Consider the following 18,720-nt stretch of genomic DNA (forward strand, 5'->3'; position numbering starts at 1 on the left):
ATGATTTCTTCATCCAATTAGCGTCCAGTCTGGTGAGTCGTTTGCCATCTGAGATCTCGCGAGAATGTACGCGAACTTAAGCGTCAGTTCCATAATGGCTGAAGATCCTGGAGGAGCTTTCTTTAATTTCACCCTCATTTTTATCGGTTTTTCGTTACCTCTGCTGGAAAGATGGCAGGGCACACAGCCTCGATAAACGGCCACATACCCCCGCTCTCGTCATGCCCAAGAAAGGGAACCGAAAACGGCTGAAATTTAAAGCCGAGGATGTTTGCTCGGAGTCAGGTAATAATAGAGCGAGGCGGGCTGATATTATGATGTGTGTTGCGCATAATTGCCAAAGTCCGGGTTTATGTCAACTTAATTTCCTGTGTTGCTTCATCTTTTCTCACAGTAACTGTGGCTGACTATGCCAACGCCGATCCAGCCATCGTGAAGTCCGGACGAGTTAAAAAGGCTGTTGTTAATGCAATTGAAAAAGAAGGTAACGTTAAATATTCAGAAATACTAAAGACTCCATGAAATGATGGTAATCATGGCGGGACAAACTGTCAACATGAGGTCACAGCAATATTCGTGTTCTCCCACGTATTCAGCGGCGTTGGTTACGGAAGTATTTTTTTTTTTCCCATTCATTTTTCTCATAGGACTTTTTTTTCTTCGTTAAAGAGTGGCTAGTTTCATGGCTTAAAAATCAGCTAGGAGGCAAATCACAATATTACAAAAAAATTGACAAAAAGACAAAGGAACAAAACCATGTACTTAAAGGGTTAGTTCACCCAAAAATGAAAATCATGTCATTAATTACTTATCCTCATGTCGTTCCAAACCCGATGGACCTCCGTTCATCTTCGGAACACAGTTTAAGATATTTTAGATTTAGTCCGAGAGCTTTCTGTCCCTCCATTGAAAATGTATGTACGGTATACTGTCCATGTCCAGAAAGGTAATAAAAACATCATCAAAGTAGTCCATGTGACATCAGTGGGTTAGTTAGAAGTTTTTGAAGCATATAAAATACATTTTGGTCCAAAAATAACAAAAACTACGACTTTATTCAGCATTCTATTCTCTTCTGGAATCCTTTCCATTGAATTGATTCCACTGAACTGATTCCATTGAATCCTTTCATCTGTCGGCTTTGGTAATGCACTTTTACGTCACCGTGGTTGTTTCTGGCGATTAGAACATCCGCGACATGCACACTTAAGCACCATTTTAAAAAATATAGCAATACCAAAATACAAACAATGTAGAATAGCTTGAATACAGCTTAGTCTCGCTCAGACTGTAAACGAAGCTCGGGCGCACCGGATAACACGTCAGCAGCGTCACTGCGGAGTCGTGAACCCGGATTGACAACAGACCCGGAAGAGAATACAATGCTGAATGAAGTCGTAGTTTTTGTTATTTTTGGACCAAAATGTATTTTTGATGCTTCAAAAACTTCTAACTAACCCACTGATGTCACATGGACTACTTTGATGATGTTTTTATTACCTTTCTGGACATGGACAGTATACTGTACATTTTCAATGGAGGGACAGAAAGCTCTCGGGCTAAATCTAAAATATCTTAAACTTCCGAAGATGAACGGAGGTCTTACGGGTTTGGAACGACATGAGAGTGAGTCATTAATGACATAATTTTCATTTTTGGTTGAACTAACCCTTTAACAGCTTTAGTGAGGGAAAGATCTACAATCAAGCATGAACCATTGCGAAAAACGATCATCGAATTAAAAACTACTGGTTTAAAAATGTTGATTAAATATGAAAACAATAAGTACATTGAGTATATTAATATATACAAATATTTAAGTATTTTGAAAGTTTTTTTTCTTGTTTGGGAAGATGTTTCACTCAAGATATACATCACAGCATCACAGTAGAAGAAAAGTCTATGGCAACTTTAAGTATGCATGGAAGCCCAAAAATAAATCTTGACATACTGAGTTAGAAAGTCGTAATTTTGAATTTTGTCGTAATTATGACTTATCACATATATTTGTCTTTTTGTCTTAATTTAAACTTTTTATATCATAATTATGATTTACAAACATACGCTTGTTCTGTATAGATTCCAATTCTGATCTGTATAGGGTGAAAAACAGTATGTGAGCCGAGTTTGAGTAAAATATCAGAGTTCAGAAAACTCCAGGTGAAAAGTACCTACAGTGCACACTTTACTATCCTATGAAGCTACAGGACAGGATTTGTGAATGACAGCAAGCAACGCAATTGACACTGTTGGTCACATGACAGTGACAACATGACAGATGTCCAAGTTTCATTCATGCTAAATAGAACATATTTAATGCTTGCAAAGTAATATACAGAATGAAATTTCTGGACAAAGCAATGATATTTTTTTTTTGCATATGTAGTGGAAATGGGCTTCGATAATGAGAATGGGAAAAAATCTTGTTCATGTGGACATTTCAAAAACCGTTCATAGAAACATTTCAGAAACTGTTATACCTTCACTTTTATGATGATTTTACATAAATCTTTATAAATAAGGCCTCTGGATCACACTATAGATCCTGTTTAGTTAATCTCTCCTCTTAATACACCTGCCTGTAATTTACAATGACTGCAAACATCTTTAATCAGCCTAATTAGCTGATTCAGGTGTGTTTGATTAAAACTGAAACTAAACTCTGCTGGATAATATATGTCCAAAAGCATGACTGAACACTTCTAGTTCAGACTACTTACAAGATGCTGTTATCTAGTATGTTGAGATTATCAGTATAAATTGCTATGAAGACATTTGACACTTTAACATAAAAAAAACACTTTGATCTTTATTTATTTTTTTTTTTCAGTGAAATTACTCTGTGGACTCGAGGCATCTCAGGGTCCTGTGCAGGAAGTGCTCTCGTCTGCAGTCGGTGTAAGGAACGCAGCCCATGAGAGCAGCGACGAACTGGACTCAGAGGAAGGGGATGAAATCAAAGGGTCCCGCAAAAAGAAAAATAAAAGACGCAAAGGTAACTGCAGGGTGTTTGGCCAAATGAGTTTCCAATGCAGTGTTTCCCAAACTGGGGTTAGTGAAGGAACTGTGGGGGCTTTGTGAGTTAATTAAAAGACGCTCACTTACTAAAACACTCACCAAAAACAGAAGAAAAAAATTAATTTATATATATTATAGAAATATTTTATTTCTTTACCTGCATGTCATGCGATTTATTTACTGACATCAGAGGACTGCAAATATGTTAAATGGTTGGTTCCAAACCCATAAGGCTTTTGTTCAACTTTGAAACAGACAAGCATGTTTGAGCTTTCTTTTATTATATGTGACCCTGGACCACAAAAACCAGTCAATTTTTATTTATTTATTTATTTTTTAAATAGAGATGTATACATCTCATCTGAAAGCTGATTAAATACGTTTTCCATTGATGTATGGTTGTTAGGATAGGACAAAAATATTGAGAAAATCAATAAAAGTTGTTCAAATGAAGTCCTTAGCAACATATTACTTACAAAAATAATTGTATTATTTATTTACGGTAGGAAATATACAAAATATCTTCATGGAACACGATCTTTACTTAATATCCTAATGATTTTTGGCATAAAAGAAATTGATCATTTTGACCCATACAGTGTATTGTTGGCTATTTCTACAAATATACCCATGTGACTTATGACTGATTTTGTGGTCCAGGGTCACAGTTTGAGTGCACCATGTACGTTCACTGACCAATGTATATATGTGTATAAAAGCCTAAATTAAATCTGTTCATCAAATAAAGACAGTGTGTCTCTTCAGAAGATCGATTAAACTGCTTGATTCATATGGATTTCTTTCACAATCGTCTTTATTATTGTTTTGAAGTGTCAGAGCTTTGGATAAATAGACATTAAATAGAGGGATAAAAATCTTTCAGCTTTCATTAAAAATATCTTTATTTGTGTTCCGAAGATGAATGAAAGTCTTATGGGTTTGGAACAACACTAGGATGAGTAATTGATGACAGAATTTTAATTTTTTGGGTGAACTAACCCTATAAATTATTTAGGTCAAAGGGGTTTGGCTGAAAAAGTTTGGGAATCCCTGTTCTAATGTATTCTGATATTATTAATTTTCTTGAGTTTCTTGAGATTAAGTAAATCCTGTCATTATGAATATCAGAAAACAGTGAAAGCATAGCCGGAGAGGAGTATCCCATTGATATTTGGCTTGTGCTTGCTGCATACATTCGGCCAGAAGACGTCTGCAGGTTCTCTTTGATCTGCAAGAATGCTTGGACTGCCACATGCACAGCTGCATTTTGGACACGACTCTACAAAAGGTAGGCTGCCAAAAAAAAAATAGTATTAAACATATTTAGTGAAATTGCAACAGTTAATCTTTAAATTAATAATTTGATATTTCTCTATAGTTTTTAATATGTTAGTCACAATGCATCGTGATTTTTTTATTTATTTTTTCCTCATTAAAGCCAAGTATGCAGTCTTGTAACTTGGCCTTTTTGTCCGATTTTTCAAAAAAAAATTCTTGCTTCAAATCAAAGTTTGTAATGTTGTGATTCACCTCGTAGCTGGTTGGTTTTGTTCATGTCTTACAACTCTTTTACAAAGACTTTTTATAGTCCCTATGAGAAAAAGGAATGGGAAAGATACTAAGCCTGCTGAAAATGTGTACATGCACTGTTGTGCACTATTAGACATTTCAGTTTTCCCCATGCAGGGAATTTATGCATGACTAAATTCCCTCTTGATGTTTTTTTTTTTTTTAACCTTCCCCAGGCACTATAATCTTGATGCAGAACTCCCTGATCGCCTTCAGCCTGATTCTATCGCAAGGATGCATTGTCTTCGTGCCCGTGTGATTCGCTCGCTTTTTCACTTATATGAGCCCTTTAGCTCACGGGTATCCAGAAGCCCTCCTCTTCCTGAATCTACTCCTACTACACTCCTCAATTCCAAGGTGTGTAGATGTACTTTCTCTTTTAAACCCATTTAATGTGAGGATTTTTCTGTTGATGCCTTTCTTGTTCTTTCAGTGTTTGTTGTTTTGGATCAACAAAGTGTCTGGAAGTAGGTCAGAGTCAATGTGGGAATTCAACTTCAAGTTTGTAAAACTGGTATGCCCCAAACAACATTAACATAAAAGCAAATATGAGATGATTGCATTGTTTTAATGCCATTGTATTTTAACTTTCAGCCAACCAAGGGCAAAAATGGATGTAGTTTGGGTCTTCAGCTGCCCAAGCAGTATAAAGATGTTCACACTAATCCAGACTCAGACTGTTATCTACTGCGGGTCACTACCCTCAATTTCATTTTTACTTCTGTTGTGATGGGCATGACGTTAACTTTGGTGAGTGATGAGAGAATCCATTTAACATGCTATGATTATATAGTTTTAACATTTGAGTTACAGGAGGATGCCATATATCTGTAATCTTGTCTCTGGTTCTCTAATCATCAGCTCTTTAAGGCTGGAATACACTAAACAAAATCTGAGCAAGAGTTGACACCATTCTGCAAATTTTAGTTTGTTGGCATTTACTGAAATCACGATTATTTAAAACGATTATTGGTGGGTGATATGATCAAAATCTTATTTCATGATATGTGTAATATTATTGAGATTTCACAATTATTAATACTTCAAAACAGTTACAGAAAACAAGTTAACAGTCAGAAATACAATGAGAACAAAGAAATGAATTACAAACAAAACCGACAAATGAATATAACAACAGAAATACAAATTAAATAAACAGTGCTTTACGTTTTTCAGGAAGGTATACTAACTATTATTATTCAGATAAATAATAGACTACAATAGAAACTGAATAAAGTAATCAAATGTAAAATAACACTGCTGTATACATCATTAAATATAGACATGTATACATTACATATACATTAAATATATCCTTATAACAACTACAAAAGTTATTCATTCAAGAGCAGTGAGTAAGTTTATCTTTGTCTTTTGTTGTTTTAACATTAATGACAAACTACACTGCAGCAGATTTATTAGGCTGCTGTCACTTTAAGAGCTGCACTGATCCAATATACTGTTAAACATGCATGTTCTTTCTCAACTGTTTACATTCACTTAAGACATAACCGACTGTGTTTGAGGATACTGATACGCATTCTGCCTCATCTCGAAGCGTGTGCAGAAAACCGCCTAGGGAACCAGTATCTCTTTGGCAGCTTAATGTGCTTTTAAGAACACTGTTTAATATCAAGCACATCCCACAGTTCAGCAGCAGTACACTGTATTTTACATCACTCACTTATGCAGCTGATTTGAATGTTAAGATTGACTTAGGAAGGAATGAAAACACACCGCTCTAATAGAAAGGATGGTGCGCTGGATGGAATGTGGCAGGGGCACAATAATTGTTTTATGTCGATTATCTGAAATGGGGAAAAAAAACAATTATGATCAGTCTTATTATTATGAATGTGATGTGTGTAGTATGAGTGATGCCCCATTTACACTAATGAGTTTTAATTGTAAAACTGCATTTTAAAATGAAAACTATCCTCGTCTACACTGGCACTTCCGTAGCATTTCATAAACGATCTTAACTGCACAATGGCTGCTAAAAATGACAACAAAGCCAGCATAGATTGCAGTGCAGTCTCCATGTTATTGTTTACACGGTCGTCAAGGATAGTCTCTGTTTTGGTCTGTTTACACTGAAATGCAACCCCTGCATTTTCAAACTAAACGGGCTCTGCAGCATTTTCGATAGTTTCTGTTCTCAAGGGCCAAAAACGCCCAAGTAGTGTAAACGACAGACATAACTGTAGCAAAAGTTATGTGTCTTAAAACGACTGCGCACTAGTGTAAACAGGGCCTGAAATTTATTCTTCATTTATTTTGCATTTCCAAGAACACCATTTCTGCACAAGTTTGTTGTGTTTGGAATGACTTGAAAGTCTGTTATGGTGCTTTCTCACTGCATGGCATGAATGATGCCCAGTTTTTCTGTAACCATTTACAAAGTTGGCAAATGTATGATCCCTAGTGTTTAAAAATCTATTCAGATTTTGAAAGTTGTATAGTGTATTCCAGCCTTTAGTAATCTGCTTCGTGTATTAAGCTGGATGTCACTTGATATTTGTAGCGTTGAATCTAAAGCCTTCAGCTTCAGCAAGAGTGTCGTAAATGTTATGTATGATGATGCCTAGCATTGTAGACCAGCGGCAAATTTGCGACATTCATTTTTGATGAAGATTTTACTGAATTATTCAATTCTTGTCTTTCAGTTCACCATTAATGTGAGCACAGACATGAGGCACCACCGAGTGCGCCTGGAGTTCCAGGATTCACCAGTCATTCGAGGAAAGAAACTTAGGGGTGAGCAGGGGGTGCAGGTAGTGCTGGACCCTGTCCACAGCGTGCGCCTCATGGACTGGTGGCACCCTCAGTACCCCACATCTTCATATAATTAGACTGATGAACTCCATCAACCTCCTCAATTACAAAAATATTGCAGAAGACAATTCAGGCCTGTTTCAACCATCTTAAAATCCTGAGTTGGCTTGGCAGTCACTATTTTCTGTTGAATTTTACGCTCTTCACTTATCGTGCTGCTTTTATGGACACTTTAGTTTGATCAGAATCCTAACTCAAGGTCTCAAGACATTGTAGGAGGAAATTGCCTGTAATAGTTCAGGTAGCTGCCATATTTAATTTGAAATAAATTAAAACAATGTGGGATATGCCATACTGTCATTTTCAACCTGTTTTTCCTGGAGGTTTTTTTTTTTTCTTCCACTTCCAATGATCAAATTCCAAGTACGCAACCATACTTTCTGAACAGACTGTGCTTGCTTCCCTTTCATGTATGGCAAAAAAGTCAAATTAAATATGACTTCAGAAGTACATGACATGGTTTTCTATCCTTTTGAGAGTAAGAAATTCTGCATCAAGTAATCATAACATTTGCATTACTGTAGGAATCTAATCTTAAATCATGTGATTTAATAGCTAGTTGTTTTTCTTCTTTAGCATTCCCAAGATTCACCTGAACTCTGTTTTATCTCACTCTGTCTCTGGAAATTTGTGAATCAGTAAACTGGATGAACATTAAAATCTAAAAAAAAAAATTTAAAAAATCTCTCTCAAGGATGGTCAGTTGTGGAGAGGTGTAGGTTAACCCATTTTGAATAACTTTTAGATTGGTGTTAGATTTAGGGACAGAAAGCTGATGTTTCATGTATACAGTGCTTTCTTTGGGGCCATTATGAGTTCAGCTTTGCTACTGTGCAGGATTGCCTAGTTAAAAGTGCTTCTAATTGACTGCATTGGCGAGGGAGTTTCTATGTGTTGTAGATATTAAAGTGTCTTCGTTAAGAGAATGATATTGTTTGTGATAAAGAGGAAGTTATTAAACCTATAGACAAAACCAAAGTTAAAATTTATTTCCTTATTATAATCAAATACAGACGTTTGTGGAGTAAATTCTGTTTCTTTTAAGCTTTGGAGCATTTTGTTTTAGACTGGAAAGTTGCATCAGAAGGCACTGATGTTTTGGGCTATTAAATAAGATAAACTGTGATCTGTTTTGTGGTTCTGTCTTGCATGGGAAAGAATGAGATTAATACTGACACCCAGTGGGCCAAGCTGAAACAACCTCTAAACCGGCGTTTTTCTGATTTGTTGCTTTTTTTTTTTTTTTTTTTTTGTAATACCACTGAATTACACACTGTATGATTATATACTTGCTGGAGTAAAGAACGGCTGTGTACAAAACAAATGCTTGACAACTGAATTCTGTAATGACTGCGAATCAGAATGAAGATGCTATCTGTGTAGAGTAAGAGATGATATAGTCAGCTTTGCTTCTATTTTTTTTATTCTGGCAAAATGTATTTGCAGTAGTAACCGACTGATGGTGCATTATCACTTAATTTATAGGCAGTATAAGATTATAAATTACTGCATAACAACATTTGATCCTAATCTAGTTACTTTTAGGATAATTATTTGGAATGTAATGTTTATTGGCATGAAATTGCAAAATATATCTGCACATAAAGGTGCATAGAAAGTGAATATATTTGCTAGTATAAAAATTATTTTGCCCTCCTGAACAGCATTTTAAAAGCTTTAGCACATCTGTTGGTATGGCAAGTAGAGAATTTTATTTATTTTTTTTTAATAAATTCTAGCGTACATACAGTTGTAAGGAAAAAGTATGTGAACCACTTGCAGAATCTGTGAAAATGTGAAAAATTTAAACAAAATGAGAGATCATACAAAATGCATGTTATTTTTTGTTTAGTACTGTCCTGAGTAAGATATTTTACATAAAATATGTTTACATATAGTCCACAAGAAAAAAAAAAAGCTGAATTTTTTTTATTTTTATTTTATTATTATTTTTTGTGATGGTTGTTCATGAGTCCCATGTTTGTCCTGAGCAGTTAAACTGAGCTCTGTTCTTCAGAAAAAAATCCTCTGTGTCCTGCAAATTCTTCAGTTTTCAAGTATTTTTTTGTATATTTGAACCCTTTCCAGCAGTGACTCTATAATTTTGAGATCTGTCTTTTCACACCGAGGACAACTGAGGGACTCAAACAACTATTAAAAAAGGTTCAAACATTCACTGATGCTCCAGAAGGAAACATGAGTTGGGGGGTGAAAACTTTTGAACAGCTGAAGATGTCCAAATTTTTCTTATTTTATTGAAATATCATTGCTTTTCATTTAGTACTGCCCTCTGGAAGCAACAGAAGATACTTGCATGTTTCCCAGAAGAAAAATAAGTACAATAAGTAAAATAAGTACCTTGATATTCAAATTCAAAAGTTTTCACCCCCCAACTCTTAATGCATCAAACAAAAAACAGTCGTAGATCATCCAAGGAACCACACACAGTATTAAGAACCAATGGTTCACATACTTTTGAATGGGGCCATTTGAATAAATTCAATTTTTTTTTTTTTTTTTTTTTTTTTCTTGTAGACTATATGTAAACATCTTTTTATGTAAAATATCTTACTCAGGACAGTACTAAACAAAAAATAACATGCATTTTGTATGACCTCTCTTATTTTGTTAAAATTTTTCAGATTCTGCAAGTGTTTCACATACTTTTTCTTACAACTGTACTTGCATGCATACACATTACACGCATACATTTACATACGTTTACATTGGCCAAAAAGAACGACATTTCCCACAATGCCCTGTACCCGCTGTGATTGGTGGTTGCGGTTGCTGCGACTGTCACAAGTGCCTACAGGTGACTGGTGTACAGCGCTGTCACATCACAGCGCAGTGAGAAAACAAATCGCACATCACACAGGGGAGTTCTGCTGAAATTATCGAGAAGTTGTAAACGGTGCTCTTTCGCAGTTTCGCTTCCATACGAATGTAGAGGGAACTGATACAAAGCTGACTTGAAGACTCACAACTGCCTCTCCTTTCCAAAAAACTACGTCCCAACTTTGTACTTTCTGACCTTCAGCGGGTAAGTGATACAGCCCATTGCGCTCCACTCTTGTGTCTAAATAAGTCTGCCTCTGCTTGAGTTGCATTCATTTCCAGCTTATTCCATAGCGACAGTTTACATACATATTTTACGGTCATACCAATAGACAGAACCGCAGTTGGTGCGTATGCTTTTCGTTTTCTCAAAGTCATTTTGCTGGAGAGAGAAGTGACTGTATATTCATAAACTTAGTTATGCTTGAAATTAAGTTAAGTAGTCTATGCTCCCTGGCGTCTTTAATTCTGTTATTGAATATATAAATTTTCGATGCTGCTCACGAGGTTAAGTTGTGTATTGACGTGACGTATGGTTATTGCTACTTGTATGTGCTTATATTATTGGCGCAGAGCCATCCTCCGATACTCAATCTGCATAAACTCCAAATATGTATAAACAACGTCTTATGTAACGCGAACAGCGCAGCGCAAACCCCCACATATGTGTCTCCTATAAACGTTTAAGCTATTTACACATAATGTACAAATATAGCGCGCAAGTTATTAATAGGTAGCATAAGCAAGGCATCTGAATATACTTACTAATGTAACTGAGACCATGACAACTTCAGTAAGGCTGTGTATACAGGTCTATATCACATTAACCATGTTTATATGCACATAGTTTTCTGATTAAGTTTGGTTGCAAATAATTTTATTATATTGTATAGTAGTCATTTTATATATTCCAATACTAATCTGAATATTTTTGTTCATGTAAATGGTCTTACTTTCAGTATGGTGACAACAATCACTGTGTAGTGAATGGTCTAATTATTCTGTCACTAATACTAACCACAATGTCATTATAATGATCTATTTTAGAGTTGTAAAAGCTAGGTGTTTTATGATAGCAATGGTTTAGTTTATTCAAGTATCAGATAAACCACATACCAAAAAAAAAAAAAAAAAAAAAAAAAAAAAACCATTACATAGCTATAGTATAATCCATTATTCAGATTTAGTCGAGCGAAAAAGTGAAAGATGTATGAAGGTTTTTGCCTCAGTGAAACTGATAGTATCAAATTATTCCCTTGTTTGTATATTATTGTCTTTCCTTTCTGCAACCCTAGTACACAAATCATCACTAAGGAAAATTTAAAAACATAAAATTGAGGTAGAGTGCATATTTAATTTTTTTTGTGAGAGTTAGACATGACAGGACTGCTGTGTTATACCCTAGTTAGGTTCAGTAAGTTGGTTTTCCCTTGATCTTGTTGTTGACTTTCAAACAAGTGGAAATTTCTGCTTCTGGCTCTTGTGTTTCTCATTAAATTGAATGGGCCTGTCCAAACGTTCCCTCCGCTGCTTCTTGTAGTTCAGCTGAATCATCCATAGGAGAAATTTTCTGATATGCCAGAAAATCAAGTTCACCCGCAGGTCATATCAGAGAGCAGCAGAAAGCTGGAGCCTTTATCTATTCTCTCTGATGGTAAGAGATAAACGCACAGTCCTGTTGCAGGTGTGGCACCACAGCCTTGTCCATCACACACGCCGACACATTTGACTGGTGCGCGTCATCCAAACAAAGTCAGGGCATTAGGCGGCAGTTACGTGTTTGTTTTGATGCAACTGAGTGACTTGAATCAGATATACATAGAGAGGAAGACAGTATGGCTGATAAAAGGTAACTCCAGAACACTCACCTCTCTTACACACCCGTGGACACATAAACACCCAGCAGCGAGGACAACGGTAAACACATTTGTTACTGCGCAATTGGGTTGGCTTGGTGTTGCTTTGTTTCCATTACACTGCCTTTGAGTCAAGCATTTTAGTTGAACATAAACTACACTTGTGTTAATTCTAGACATGACCCTGTTGTATTGACTTAAAATGAGCTGCTACTGAAGGTACTTTAGTGGAACAATATGTTGGTGTACACAAATGAACAATGTATAAAATTCCTTCCCTTTTTCATGTATAAGCTGTGGTATAACAGTCAGAAGGAAAATGAAATTGAACGACAGTTGTAGTATCAACATTTGATTTAATTTTAATTCAATATTGTTTGGTTGAACAACTAGAGTTTTATGTTCAGGCCAGCACTTTTATTTTTTTAGAAAAAAGGTCAAGATGTGTCTTTTTTTTAGCCAACTCTTACACCAAATCATGCGCCAAAAGCCTGCTTTGTAGATGTAACCCTTTCCTGTAAATGTGAAACCAAATTTTGTTCCTCTCTGCTTGTTTTCACAATGCTACTCTGAGGCGATACTTGAAGCTGATGGAGCGTGGAGAGAGAGAAAGAGAGAGAGCGCAGTGGGCCATTTAATGCAACAGCTGTTCTCAATGACGGAGGCATTACTGACTGAGAAAGCAGAATGTACGATGGACAATACAGCTCTCTGTTCTGTTTCTAAAGCCCGGTGCACAGATTTTGGCCATGGTTTTCCTGTCTGAGACCATTTTCAGGAATTGTAAAAGATTTCTTTGGTCATTATGAAAAATCGGCAGTCTTGGTCAGCTTAGCGTGGCATGGTCACAGTTTCTTGTCTTTTTTTGAGATGCATCTTAGCCTAAAATTCTGCACGGAATCAAAATGGACCCTATTTACTTTAATAACTCGCATTACTAGTCTTGTGGAAAACATTTAAAGGTGCAGTAGGTGTTCTGGGAAAATGCTAACTTTGAAAGCCTGCTATAGCATTGAAAGCATACGTCTCACCCTCCTAGATCTAGATCTTGTGTTCTGCAAGAAGCAAGACGACCAGAGACAACGTTATTGGATTACATCATGTGTCATTCACTTGTGTGAGAACTTCCAGTGGCAAAAAAATTTCCTTATGCAAATTTAACATTAGGTTCACTTTGAAAGCCTGCTATAGCATTGAAAGCATACGTCTCACCCTCCTAGATCCGGGGGTGGAAATGGGTAGGTTTAGATCCAGGGTGGGTAGGTTTAGGGATATGTAATGTGGGAGGAGATGGATCTAGATCCAGGGGGTGGAGATGGGTAGGTTTAGATCCAGGGCGGGTAGGTTTAGGGATATGTAATGTGGGAGGAGTTGGATCTAGATCCGGGGGTGGAGATGGGTAGGTTTAGATCCAGGGTGGGTAGGTTTAGGGATATGTAATGTGGGAGGAGTTGGATCTAGATCCGGGGGTGGAGATGGGTAGGTTTAGATCCAGGGCGGGTAGGTTTAGGGATATGTAATGTGGGAGGAGTTGGATCTAGATCCAGGGGGTGGAGATGGGTCGGTTTAGATCCAGGGCGGGTAGGTTTACGGATATGTAATGTGGGAGGAGTTGGATCTAGATCCAGGGGGTGGAGATGGGTAGGTTTAGATCCAGGGCGGGTAGGTTTAGGGATATGTAATGTGGGAGGAGTTGGATCTAGATCCGGGGGTGGAGATGGGTAGGTTTAGATCCAGGGCGGGTAGGTTTAGGGATATGTAATGTGGGAGGAGTTGGATCTAGATCCAGGGGGTGGAGATGGGTAGGTTTAGATCCAGGGCGGGTAAGTTTAGGGATATGTAATGTGGGAGGAGATGGATCTAGATCCGGGGGTGGAGATGGGTAGGTTTAGATCCAGGGCGGGTAGGTTTAGGGATATGTAATGTGGGAGGAGTTGGATCTGGATCTTGTGTTCTGCAAGAAGCAAGACGGCCAGAGACAACGTTATTGGATTACATCATGTGTCATTCACTTTTGTGAGAACTTCCAGTGGCAAAAAAAATTTCCTTATGCAAATTTAACATTAGGTTCAAGTTTTTGTGAACTTTGACAGATGAATTTGCAGCCCCGACCAATAGCAAGTCTCTTGGCTTGGCAATGAACTCTGTGTGGGCAGAGATTTGTGGGCAGATATTTGTATCAAAACTAAAGATCCAAAATGGATGAGATGATAGTTCTTGGCCAATTTGGAAAAACATGACACTTCAAAATTATAATATGATCCATAAAAAAAGAGGCTGTTTGGAAAGCAGTTATTTAGTAGTGGTCTTAAACCTAAAGTGCGTTTATCGTACAACAATGTAACTCTCTGATTAACTACTATAAGATGCATCATTGTAGAGTCCCAAAACTTTAGTAACACAATCGCACCTCTGTCATTTAAACCACATTGGTTCAATATAGGACTGTATTAATGATGGTCTTCACAGGTGGAGGAGTCATATCTTCTGCTGAATCTATTTGAGATCTTTGAAAACGGTGAAGTACTCATTATGTGCCATGTCATTTTGCTTTATTTGATGTTTGATTTCCTCATGTCATACTCCCAAGTTCCCTTTGTGCATTTTACGCATTTGCACACTCTTTAAAAATGGTGCTGATTGTCGACACACTTAAATATGTAACTTAAAATATATACATTTAAATAAAATGAAAGATATAGAATGCACTGAATGTTAGCTTGCTTATTGTGCCACATGTCATTTAACAAGAAACTATGCTTCTAAACACAAGTCTAGAGCTGTAGTTCCAACCACGTAATTTTGTGATGCTGTTTTCTAATATTCGTTGGAGCTATGATTCTGGGAAACGCCAAATTGCTATGTTGGTAACAATGGAACTTGCAACCATAGTTGGCTAACAAAGCTTTCGGGAAACGTACCCCTGGAAACATTTTTTTTCTTCTGTCAAACACAAAAAAAAAAGATATTTTGAAAAATGTCTCAATGTTTCTTTTGTCCATACAATAAAAAGTCAATGTTGATCTGGACCCCTTTGACTTTCATTGAATGGACAAGTTGAAGCATTCCTTGAAACATCTTTTGTGTTTGACAGAAAAAAAAAAAAGTCAAGTTTGGAATGACACAATGTTAATTTTTAAGTGAACTGTCTGTTTTAAAGCTTTAATGTTATAATTGAAATGCTAAACCAAACTATTGGACACAATCCTCAAAAGCACCTGATTTGATCTGTTATGTAATTTGTAACAATTAATCTGCAAATTGCATAATGGCTCTATTCTCAAAGTGTAGCAACCAAATTCATGACTTGAAGCTGTTGGCGTGCAATCCAACCTGAAACCAGACTAGGCCGTCCTGTTCTTATGTATACAGGAGCGTAATATCCTGTTTAACTTCAGCCTCATCTTCACTGTATGCATTAGCAGGGAGTGAAGATAATGTGATCAGTGGTTACACTGCTTGGAGAGTCTTGTAGTTAGTCTTGTAATAGTCAAGATATAAATCAAAGGTAATTAAAGCGTACATGGGGACTGGGGAGCATGGAAACAGTAATGTGGTGTACTCAGTGTAACGAGTGGAGAATGATGCTGGGCCAGATGATACTGACCCTGCCCCTCTATTGCAGTTTTAGGTGCATCTCCATACCTGTACCCCTGCCCCTGGGACAGTTCCGAAAGCAACAGTGATAAAAAAGTATTTGAAGTTTCTATAATGTCTTTACCCAACAAACCAATGATCTCTTGTTGTTGTTACTCTACATTTTTTCCAGTCAGTCTCCTATCCCTCTAAAAACACACAGAGTTATTGCTTTTATCAGATGACATGTAGGTGGCATGTATGCAGAGCTGAGCAAAAACAGCAGAGAAATCTGTAGCAGTATCAGTATGGTTTCATTCAAAGTTCAACCTCTTTAAGAATGTAATATGGTCATTGAAGGAGGCGCATGATGCAGATTTACGATAACACTTTACAACAAGGTTCATTAGTTAATGTATTAACTAACATGAACTAACCATGAACAATACATTTGTTAATGTATTTACTAATCTTCATTAAATTTAATAAAAATACAGTTGTTCATGCTAGTTCACAGTGCATTTACTGTTTTAATAATTAAGATTTTAATAATGTATTAGTAAATGTTGAAATTAACATTAACAAAGATTAATAAATGCTGTATAAGTGCAGTTCATTATTAGTTCATGTTAACAAATGCAGTTTAACTAATGAACCTTATTGTAAAGAGTTACCAGATTTACTTCTCTAGTAGCTTTTGAGGTGAATTTCAATATTATATTATTGTGGAAATCTTGGCAGATGGTGGTTCTTAACCAGGGGTCCAGGGCCCACTTGATGATTTTTAAAATGAAACAAAACAAGTATTAAAATAAGTTAAAACTGCTAAAACAAATATTTATTTTTCACCCTCTTTTAATTCACTTAATTTTAATTCATATGTCATTTTTTATTTAATTTAATTTAATTTTTTTTTTCTTTTCTTTTCAACTTGAAGTCAGTTACATAAAAACATAGATTGGTCTAATTTGATACCGAAAAGCAAGACTAACTAACTGCTAGTTGTTCAGACTAGTTCTTGAGACACAATCTTAACTTAATGGCTATGTTTATGCAACTGGTCCCTGGAATATTATGGAATATAATTATTTTAATAATCCATATTTTACTTATTAAAAATATATTTACATTTTAGTTATATATGGATTACAGTAGTTCTAGTAATATCTTGGGGGGCCATTTGACAATGGGGGGACCTGGAATCAAAAAGGTGTAGAACCACTGGCAGGGCCCGTTTACTGATGCATATTGGGTACAACAGTAGGAAGTGCTGGGTAATCTCCAGTTCCAATCTGATTCATATAAAACAAATCAAACTGTGTTTGGACCCTTAACCAGAATTAGCTATAATGATGACCAAATCTCATGCTGTTCAGTCTGTGTACAGTTGTCCTCCATTGGCACTGATTTACCATATTGCATAATAATAACAAATGAAATGGTATTTGTGTGTTCTCATCCCCATATTTTCTGTCACTAGCGTGCACATGTTTATGTCAGCATCACCCTGACCTATAAATCTCACACAGCTAAACATGGACATGGTTGCTTTCTTTACCCTCTGACTACGGTCCCAAAGCATCCCGTCTCTCTTTCTCAACCTTTCTCTCTCTACACACATGCCAGATAGGCCAAAGGCGGGCATAGTTGCCATACTGTCTAGTAAATGCTGCTAGTTTTAGTGGGGGAGGTGGAGAATAAGCAACATTGACAATCGCAAACAGTGTTCTGCTGCTACCAACGCTCCTAATCTCTCAACATATCTCCCAAAGAGTCTGATGGCTAAACTCCAAGCATTCTTGTTTAAGCCCTCACCAACAAATTAACCCTCTGGTATACCTCACTTAGAGGTCACACTTGACGACTGAAACAGACTGAAGACAATAAGCATATATTTTTATTATTATTAAATGAATGTATTATATGTAGTTTCATTAATATTTATATATTCAGACATTATCAAAACTAGTTCATCGTGACTGATTTGTCAAAAATGGTCTATATTTTACTTATTTCCCATTTATTTCCTATGGCAGTCATTTTGGATCATAAATATCTTGCTATTTTGTTTTAGCCTTTTCTAATCATGTCCATGATTTTTGTGTGTGTGTTCATATAGAAACTGCCACCAAATTCACCAAGTGTCATACCATTCCGGTAAAGTAAATTATTGTAAAAATTCAAAAAGAAAAATTGTCTAAACCGGTCGACCACCATAGGGTTATAAAATGCAGATGAGCTCGTTTTTTTATTATACAGTGTGGCTAAAATAACATCTACATTATTACAAAAATGCTCCACAAACAGACTGTGAATATGTAACTTTGGGATCCACCTGACCCCCTCATACATCTTAATGTCATTGCAAAATGCTTTTTAGTTCTCTCCTGATCAGAAAAACTGAGGGAAAATAATAGAAATGCCAGACCAGCTGGTTTAGACATAGTCAGGGTCTAGAAATATCCTCCTTTCCATAGGCTATTGTCAGGAACACAACAGTTCCTTGGTCATAAACATGGCCTCCTACACTGGAGCTGGAGCATTGCAACAGGCCCGCAGCTGTTCGGACCAATGAAATGCAGATTTGTTTCTGGTGCAAATACTACTGTAAATAAATACATTGTTGTCTGTATTTAGTTTATTAAACTGCCTCAGTGTGTGCGCACAAGGATGGTCTTGTTTCGCATGTTGAACGTCAACAAGCCGTTTAAACCGCTTTTGCTACAGTTTGCATCAGTGTAACTCTTTCTGTCTGTGTTTATCATTTAAAAAGCCCCCCATCAAGGTCTTTTTAGAGGAAAGGTCACCAGTGGTTTGAGTACTCTGCAGAGGTCACAGCCCCTGAATGGAAATGCATGGTGTCCAGCCTTTTATTACCCATCATGCACCTTCCAAACAAAGCCATAGAAAAAACAGAGCTTTGAACTGATCACAGAAGCCCACGAGAACGGGATCTTAGATACAGCAGAGCTTAAAGGTGATTTTCAATTTTTTTCAATTTAGAATAATTAAATGCATTTGAAAATAA

General features: G+C 36.5%; 2 protein-coding genes across 3 annotated transcripts in view; both read left to right on the forward strand.

Annotated features, from left to right (window-relative positions):
• Positions 1 to 70: 70 nt before the first annotated feature.
• On the forward strand, positions 71 to 8,857 carry tmem183a (transmembrane protein 183A). The gene is made up of 8 exons (XM_067388213.1): positions 71 to 285; positions 395 to 484; positions 2,831 to 2,995; positions 4,147 to 4,306; positions 4,764 to 4,944; positions 5,021 to 5,101; positions 5,182 to 5,337; positions 7,254 to 8,857. The coding sequence occupies exons 1-8, from the start codon at positions 222 to 224 to the stop codon at positions 7,437 to 7,439; spliced, it is 1,083 nt and encodes a 360-aa protein (XP_067244314.1). The 5' UTR covers positions 71 to 221; the 3' UTR covers positions 7,440 to 8,857.
• Positions 8,858 to 10,061: 1,204 nt separating this feature from the next.
• The window catches only part of tfeb (transcription factor EB), a 40,608-nt gene continuing 31,949 nt past the window's right edge, over positions 10,062 to 18,720 (forward strand). Inside the window, exon 1 of one of the 2 annotated variants that reach the window (XM_067388216.1) lies at positions 10,062 to 10,465. The gene's annotated coding sequence lies outside the window, so the exon portion shown is untranslated. The remainder of the gene's footprint in view (positions 10,466 to 18,720) is intronic. The other variant, XM_067388218.1, reaches the window with a different exon arrangement.

This window comes from Chanodichthys erythropterus, chromosome 6 (genome assembly GCF_024489055.1).
Source record: "Chanodichthys erythropterus isolate Z2021 chromosome 6, ASM2448905v1, whole genome shotgun sequence".
NCBI classification, from domain to species: Eukaryota; Metazoa; Chordata; class Actinopteri; order Cypriniformes; family Xenocyprididae; genus Chanodichthys; species Chanodichthys erythropterus.

Excerpts from the sequence above, each read along its gene's own strand:
- tmem183a (XM_067388213.1), top strand. The coding sequence starts at position 222 with ATGCCCAAGAAAGGGAACCGAAAACGGCTGAAATTTAAAGCCGAGGAT. Across the intron at positions 485-2,830 it reads TAATGCAATTGAAAAAGAAG|TGAAATTACTCTGTGGACTC; the intron begins GTAACGTTAAAT and ends TTTTTTTTTCAG. Across the intron at positions 4,307-4,763 it reads TGGACACGACTCTACAAAAG|GCACTATAATCTTGATGCAG; the intron begins GTAGGCTGCCAA and ends AACCTTCCCCAG.